The sequence below is a fragment of the Amphibalanus amphitrite genome, unplaced genomic scaffold (assembly GCF_019059575.1).
Source record: "Amphibalanus amphitrite isolate SeventyFive unplaced genomic scaffold, NRLGWU_Aamphi_draft 000654F_arrow, whole genome shotgun sequence".
NCBI classification, from domain to species: Eukaryota; Metazoa; Arthropoda; class Thecostraca; order Balanomorpha; family Balanidae; genus Amphibalanus; species Amphibalanus amphitrite.
In genome coordinates this window covers 1-7,898 of record NW_024882148.1, presented here as the reverse complement: position 1 = coordinate 7,898, position 7,898 = coordinate 1, and the positions used below count along the sequence as shown (strand labels likewise).

The 7,898-nt window shown below is 51.4% G+C and overlaps 1 protein-coding gene across 1 annotated transcript; it reads left to right on the top strand.

Annotated features, from left to right (window-relative positions):
* Positions 1 to 304: 304 nt before the first annotated feature.
* Positions 305 to 7,395, top strand: LOC122364055 (abl interactor 1-like). Its single transcript, XM_043334100.1, has 7 exons — positions 305 to 348; positions 2,974 to 3,184; positions 3,411 to 3,578; positions 3,817 to 3,964; positions 4,176 to 4,626; positions 4,975 to 5,105; positions 6,184 to 7,395. Exons 2-7 carry the CDS (start codon positions 3,065 to 3,067, stop codon positions 6,297 to 6,299), a joined length of 1,134 nt encoding a protein of 377 aa, XP_043190035.1. The 5' UTR covers positions 305 to 348; positions 2,974 to 3,064; the 3' UTR covers positions 6,300 to 7,395.
* The last annotated feature ends 503 nt before the right edge of the window (positions 7,396 to 7,898 follow it).

Sequence of the window (7,898 nt, the reverse complement as noted above, 5' to 3'; positions counted from 1 at the left end):
TTCAGGTGGTCCCGGATTCAGTTATTAAGAAGAACAAGGGCAAAAAATTGTCCAAAAAAAAAATTAAAAATACCTGCCTTCATCAACACCTCATCTAATGACATATCCTCCATGCAATAAGCAAAAACCGTTTGAATAACAATGTAATATTTTGCAACCGCTGCACCATTACTGTCACGTACGCTATCCCTAGAGTGGTTGCTGGTAAGTAAGTGGTTGTCGTCATCAACTCGTCATGCAGCAGCTGATTGGGATGGGCGGGGCCTATTTTTATCCAGACGATAGAGAGAGCCAAAAGTGATGCGTGTTTTGTGTGGGATTTGGGCAATTTGGGACGGTTTCGTGTTTGTGAGCATTTATTATTGCATATTATTTGTAATTCCAAGGTGTCAAATAATTGGTGAACTTTGACTTGATCCTACTGAAGAAAGTTTTTAACCAACCCCTACCCCTACCTGCTTCCAAGTTCTATAATTGTATGCCAAATTTGAGCGTTTGTCTAATCGTTCCGGAGATCAAGATCAGGATAATTGATCAATAGGTAGGTATGTGAGACTTGAGGGCAACCCTCCCTCACTTACCTCCAAGGTACCTATTTCATGCTTGTGCAGTTTCAGTGTAGTAGGCCCGTCCCGTCCATACGAAGACATCCATACACTATGCCGGACGCCTGTGAGACCCTCTTGCGCCGAAATTCGGCACAAGCGATTTTGCGCCAAATTTTCTGGACCGAATACCGATCAAAGCTATATCAACCAGACAGCATTCCGGGGCCTTGAACGCCCCCCTTTGTTTGAGCGTCTGAATAAGTTTTTTATTTCTACAGAAACCCAATACCTCAATACGCTTAGCGCATTGTAGCGTTGTGCTGTGAAACGAGGCCGGTGCCGGAAGTTCCGGGGCCACAAAAGTCGGCGGAGGAGTGGTGTGCGAGGCTGGCGTGAGCCAGCGAGGGCCGAGCAGTGGAGCAGCACCTGCTTAGGCAGTAGGCACATCAGCCTCTTCTTGGCACACCGCGCAGAGCGCCGCGGTGCACCACTTGTTGTCTGGGCACTGCTCACATGCCGCAGAGTGGAGACAGCCCATTATGTGCATTTACTGGAGCGAGCGGCCCCAGTGGCCCGCCCTCATCTGGTGCACCGAAACGGCGTCCTCTCGGCTCTCCGGGGATAGGGAGCGGCGGCGTACTCCCGAAGAGTGGCTTGAACAGTGACTCGGAACAGTTGCTGCCAGTGCTGGAAATGAGGTCGCTTTCTGATCCCGGCGTTTTATTCCCGGGTGGGTTAGCCCCGTCTAGCGCTTAGCCTTTCGAGACTCTCAGAGCCGCGGTTGTTTTCGCCGCTCGGCCCATTCGAGATGCAAAGTTTATAGTCACACGAAGTTTATTTGGGGCCTCTGAATATACGACTTGGACCCTTTTCTTTCATCTATATGCGTATTTTTAACGGTAACTCCAGGCTAAGCTGTCTGGCTGGCCCTAAATAAGCTTTGTGTGCCTATTAACTTTGCATCTCGACTTGGGCGAGCGACGAAGACAACCGCGACCCTGAGTGGGACCCGAAAGGCTTAACGCTGGACGGGATTAACCCGCCCGGTGAATAAAACGCCGGGACCAGAAAGCGGCCTCATTTCCAGCACTGGTCGCGCCATTGCGTGCGAGGCAGCACAATGGACCGCCCTGGTCAGCAACCGGGCGTTTGAGGGCAGGGCCGCCGCTTGTTTCGCCAGGTCGTCTGCGCTCTAGCTCAGTGGGTAGAGCATTGGACTCCCGGCAGTGAGAGCCCGGGTTCGAGGCGCTCTGGCGCTCGATATTTGAGACTCCTGACGGCCCGGACGGGGACCAGGATGGATGGTCTGTGGTTGGTGGGAGCAGCCAGTTGAAGTCAGTTGAGTGGGACAGGCCGTGTCCGGCACGTTAAACTTTGGCATCTAAATTCTCCCGTTACCCGAAATTGCGCGATCGGACGGTAGGGGTCGGGCTCCCTCCACTACGCAACAAGCTCAGCTTAGCGTGGGATCCGGCTCTGTCAATCCGTCCATTCAAATATTCCAGCTAAATTTATAAAAATGAAAAAAACAGCTACCATGGTACTGCACTTTCGGCTTCTTCATGGAATATCGAGTGCGATGTGATGATCAGGAGAACTGTATGAGATATCAGGTGATATAATTGTAATCGTTCAGGCGATCACCAAGAACCTTCAAAGTGATGACTTGAACTCAATAAGGGCAGGAGAGATGACCGACCGGGCAGGCAAGAAGTTATACCTATTTGTTCATAACGCGTTCCGAGAAGAAACGTGCTGTTGTGCAGCTGACGGCTGCAGACTGTGATTATAATTTGATAACTTTGGTTGCTGCGTTTAGAGGCCATTTAGAGGAATTGGACGGATGTTGGTGCGGATATTGTGCAACATGAAACCTGCGTCCCTTCATAAGGCTCCTTTTAAAAAGCTGTGCACCACTCCTCCAGCCTTCCTGGCATCAGGAATAGTCTGGTGCTTGGAGGACGGGATGAAGCTACCCTACAAAAATACAGCATGTGAATCGGCCCAGTTGTTGCTGAGATGTGAGCCTTGCAGAACCGTGACCATGGCCAGCCGGCCACTCATGCTCAGTAATTTTTGCTGTTCTGTGAAAGCCTTCGCTTGCTCGCTCATTCGTAACAAAAGACTACACTTAGCCCACTTTACTCGCTCACTCGTATTCAAAAGTGGAATATCTTTGGCTGGGTGATTGTTGAATCTAAGATGAATCGAAGTTGTGAATGTTGTTGTCGTCAGCTCCAGCTACAACACTGCTATTTCAGTTCAAAGTTTGAAATTTCCTTGCCTGATCTATTCACCTAGCTGGTTTCTACTAACCTTTTCAGCTCACCTTTTATGATTTGTGATATCCCTATCGTGCTGACAAAATTCTGAGAGTCCTGTCCTCTGAGCCATGATTTCCACTCACAATTTTTGTCTGTTCCAGGCTGGCATCCTCATTCGCTGCAAATTTATCAGGGTAAAGCCTAGTGTGAGGTGGTCCATTTTGGTCAGTAGAGGTCACCGCTGCTGAAGCCATGATGGCAGACCTACACTCATTGATTGTTCAAGAGATTCCCAAGGGGAGACAGGACCTGATTGACAGCCACACAAACTTGGAGCGTGTCGCAGAGTACTGTGAGGCCAACTACATCGATGTGAGTAAATTCTGCCTTTGTTTTTGTTACCATTTCTCCTAATTATTTTCTACAATGTGTGAAACTTTGCATGTCTGGTTATCAATTATAGTACCTATGTGCTGTAATCATGAGATGATGTATCATTCCAATGCAAAGTAGGCTGGAGCCTACACATGGCTGGAGCTTCCGCATTGGCCTTTTTAGCTTCTTGTTTCCACATTTACTTGTTTTCTGCATACTGCAGTCGGAAAACCGTCGCGGAGCTCTCGAAGAAACAAAGAACTTCACCACCCAGAGTCTGGCCAGTGTGGCCTACCAGATCAACACACTGGCGTACAACTTCATACAGATGCTGGACTTGCAGCAGCAGCAGATCTCTGACATGGGCAGTCAGATCACAAACATCGCGCAGGTAACAGCTGTTCGCCACCTTTTAGTTAATGTTTTGGAGTGCCTTCACTGGTTTTGAGTTCCACTGTTCTGGTGCACTGTTTGAATTAAGTGTGTGTTGGTACTCAAGGCCTCTATATGATTATGCTGAAGCATTCGAATTTAAAGAGTGGGAATTTGTATGCTCAGCCTAGCTAGCTAACATTGTTGTGATTGTACTATGAGGATTTATCACGTTTGTTTCCCTCCTCCTCCATCAGACGGTAATGGTTCACAAGGAAAAGGTGGCCCGGCGCGAGATTGGTGTGCTCACCACCAACAAAACGTCCACCCGCCAGTTCAAAATCATCGCCCCCGTCAACCCCGAGCGGCCCATCAAATATGTGCGCAAACCCATCGACTTTGGAGGTCAGTACATTTATTTCACTGATCAGTATTTTGGCTTGTCGGATGACTTTGTCTTTTTTTATCATATTCTGCCGAATGTAGTTCATGCGTAGAACAGTATATCGTGTGTCCGTGTGGCATCGTTTGGTTGATGAATTTTGCAGTCCGGGCGCCCCAAGCCCCCAAATCATTACCATCGTGTATGACATCGGTCGTTGTCTGTGTGTGATAGCGCTGGACGACATCGGCCATGGTGTGCGAGTGCACGGCGGCTCGGCCGGCATGGCGCGGCCGGTGCGCCAGAACTCGACCTCCTCACAGGGCTCGTCGGGAGCGGCGTCCGCCGGCGGCGGTGGGGTGTACGCCAGCGGTCCGGCGCCCACCACCAAGCCGCCGACGCCGCCGCAGCCGGCGCGCTCGGCCAGCACGCTGAGCAGGAACAACAAGGAGTACCGCACGCCGCCGGCCATCGCGCCGCCGCAGGTGCCCAGCAACTACGCCGTCAACTACCCGATGGGCCACCCGCGCCGGCAGGAGGCGGGCCGCGCGCCCGGCTACTCGGCCGTGCCGCGGCCGGCCGGACCGCCGCCGGCCAGCCCGGCGCCCCAGGTCGGCATGGTGCACCCCATGCACCACGAGCAGCCGACGGCCGCGCCCGGCGCCGGAGGCGAGAGCATCTACCGGTGAGAGTCGCCCTACACTGATATCTGACGCCGGATGTCGGCAAATTGAACAATGCAAACGAACGTCGGTATATGCATTTTAACTGCTTAGTTCCTGTTGACATATCAGCAAAATATATGATAGTTCGTGCTGTCATAGGCGGATGCATTTCATCCCAAATTATTTCGGATTGCCACATTTTACGATTGGGGAAAGCTTTTGTCTTCTTTTTTTTTCTGTTCCCTTTACGAAACGGACAAGGTACGACTAGCTGAGCTGTCCGTGAATCTCCATATCACCGGGGGCCTGTCCCGGCCGCCGTCATCTGACAATGTGGGACGCGTCTCTAACGTGAACTCGTCCGGCAGGTCCCGCAGCCAGCGAGGCAGCGAGAACGGCGAGCCGGCCTACCGGCCCGGCATGAGGATGCCGTCCTCGTCCGGCATGTCAGTGAGCGCGGCGTCTACTGGCGGACGCAGCAGCACCTCCAGCATTCAGTGTGAGTAGTGGGGGAGAGTGTATCCCTCCTCTCCCTCCACTGGCGGACGCAGCAGCACCTCCAGCATTCAGTGTGAGTAGTGGGGGAGAGTGTATCCCTCCTTCCCTCCACCGGCGGACGCAGCAGCACCTCCAGCATTCAGTGTGAGTAGTGGGGGAGAGTGTATCCCTCCTTCCCTCCACCGGCGGACGCAGCAGCACCTCCAGCATTCAGTGTGAGTAGTGGGAGGTATTATACCCCCCCCCCCTTTACAATAAACGGACGCAGCAGCACCTCCAGCATTCAGTGTGAGTAGCGGGAGGTATTATACCCCCCCCCCCTTTACAATAAACGGACGCAGCAGCACCTCTAGCATTCAGTGTGAGTAGCGGGAGGTATTATACCCCCCCCCCCCCCTTTACAATAAACGGACGCAGCAGCACATCCAGCATTCAGTGTGAGTAGTGGGAGAGAGTGTATCCCTCCTTCCATCCACCGGCGGGCGCAGCAGCACCTCCAGCATTCAGTGTGAGTAGTGGGAGGGATTATACCCCCCCCCCCCTTACAATAAACGGACGCAGCAGCACCTCCAGCATTCAGTGTGAGTGTTGATATGCCGGCTTACCACCGCTTATCTGATTGACATTGGCAGGCACAGGACAAGACCAGCCGCGTTCGCCAGAGCTGCGAACTCACTTTCTATCACTCGACCCTGCTGTTCCTCAGCGTGCAACCGATTGCAAGTGGTGGTGCTAAAAACGAATTTCATCGATTCTCCGCTGTCATTTACGCTTTGTGCTGCTGAACACTGTCACTATGTTAACTTAACTGTTATTTTACATCCACGCTCTAAAAGTGCTCCGCTCGACAACCAAACCAACCGCTTGCTGCTGCATAACACATGATACATACCGTCTAACAACTGTTAACCGCCTGTATCTGACTGATATGGTGTGGGTCTAACTGCAGCTCCCCTCCATTCTCTGTATCTTGTTTCGCTGGTGGCCGGTGCTACGACCGCCCGCGTCTCACCCCTTGCGCTATTCCGACCTCTAACTGCTCGTGCTCACCCGGTATGGATCGTCTGCTCCTCCGACAGCCTACGGCGGGATGTCGGCTACGCTGCCCGGTATGCCGCCGGCCTCTGCTCGCAGCTCGGGCACCAGTATTCACTGTGAGTGGGCCGCTCCGGCCGCGGTGGGGAAAGAACCGTGATACATTCTGGTGGGTTTGGAGTGCATGGGTGGTGGCGGGGGCTAATGGGCGCGAATCGTTGCTAGGGTCAGAGGTTGTCTGCCTGCAGTGTGCCGATAGCTTTATTGCCAGCTCCATCAGTTGCGAATGGAAGCTTTGTTTATTTATTGTTAGGTCAGAACGTTGGTAAGGGTTACTGCTACGTAATGAACAGCTTTCGTCTGGCTTTCGATACTGCATTTTTCGAGCTGCATTATGCATATGCATTGCTATTGGGCAATCATGAGAGCTGGATGATGGTGTCAGATCAGGAATCAGTCTGAACTCAGCTACCGCTGCTTTCTGCTGTGTTGGGTGACGGGACACCCCCGCCTAGGTCGACCGACTATCACCCCTCCCTGTGGATGGTGTGCGGTATGACGGTGACTTAGTCCCGCTATCCAATTCCGCGGTCTTTTCTTTCGGTAACTTGCTTACCGCCTTGATCTGTCCTGATTTCCGATTATAGCTGGGGCATTCCACGATAGATCGACCAAAGCCGTACACCCTCATATTTTATTTTTTGCTTAAAATTGGTCTAATGGGTTGTGATGGGCGGGGAAGCCAGCTGTGCCAAGGATTTTTTTCTTCGAACAACGGTTTCCGAGATATAGCCTCAGGCAATTCCTGGAGGTCACGCTGCAACCCTATGTTTGGCGGCTTATAACTCAGAAACTATTGGTTTTCTATGGTAAAAACTTAATATGGTTCAACTCGCAATCAACCAACAAACGTTTTGGCTATCTCGGATTTTCGATTTTTGAAAATTTTGATCACGTGACATCTTGACCTTTTTTTCGAAGAGTGACCTTGATATTTTCCCAACTGAAAGTCGCAATTATGTCTGATGACGATTAAAGCCTTATCAATTGTCATTCATATGCGCAAATAAAAAAGTGGCTTTCGGCCTGCGTTGACCTCAGGTCAGGTCATTTTTATGACCTGTCCATTATTACGAGCGAGAGCGACGCGAGATCTCGATAATAAAGCAAGATAGCGACAAGCGGTAAACGGTACAGGATTCACACGGATAAGAGAGAGAGAGAGAGAGAGAGAGAGAGAGAGAGAGAGAGAGAGAGAGAGGAGAGAGAGAGAGAGGAGTGAGTGGAGTGAGTGAGAGTGAGAGTGAGAGTGAGAGTGAGAGTGAGAGTGAGAGTGAGAGTGAGAGTGAAGTGAGAGTGAGTGAGAGTGAGAGTGAGAGTGAGAGTGGAGTGAGAGTGAGAGTGAGAGTGAGAGTGAAGTGAGAGAGAGTGAGAGAGAGTGAAGAGAGAGAGTGAGAGAGAGAGTGAGAGAGAGAGTGAGAGAGAGAGAGTGAGAGAGAGAGAGTGAGAGAGAGAGTGAGAGAGAGAGAGAGAGAGAGAGAGTGAGAGAGAGTGAGAGAGAGAGAGAGTGAGAAGAGAGTGAGAGAGAGTGAGAGAGAGAGAGTGAGAGAGAGAGTGAGAGAGAGAGTGAGAGAAGAGTGAGAGAGAGAGTGAGAGAGAGAGAGAGTGAAGAGAGAGTGAAGAGTGAGAGAGAGAGTGAGAGGAGAGTGAGAGAGAGTGGAGAGAGTGAGAGAGAGATAGAGAGAGTGAGAGAGAGAGT

What these genes read in the sequence shown, in the direction of transcription:
- LOC122364055 (XM_043334100.1), top strand. Translation starts at nt 3,065, where the DNA reads ATGATGGCAGACCTACACTCATTGATTGTTCAAGAGATTCCCAAGGGG. An exon ending in AGATCACAAACATCGCGCAG is followed by an intron (nt 3,579 to 3,816) that starts GTAACAGCTGTT and finishes CTCCTCCATCAG; the next exon opens with ACGGTAATGGTTCACAAGGA. An exon ending in GGAGGCGAGAGCATCTACCG is followed by an intron (nt 4,627 to 4,974) that starts GTGAGAGTCGCC and finishes CTCGTCCGGCAG; the next exon opens with GTCCCGCAGCCAGCGAGGCA.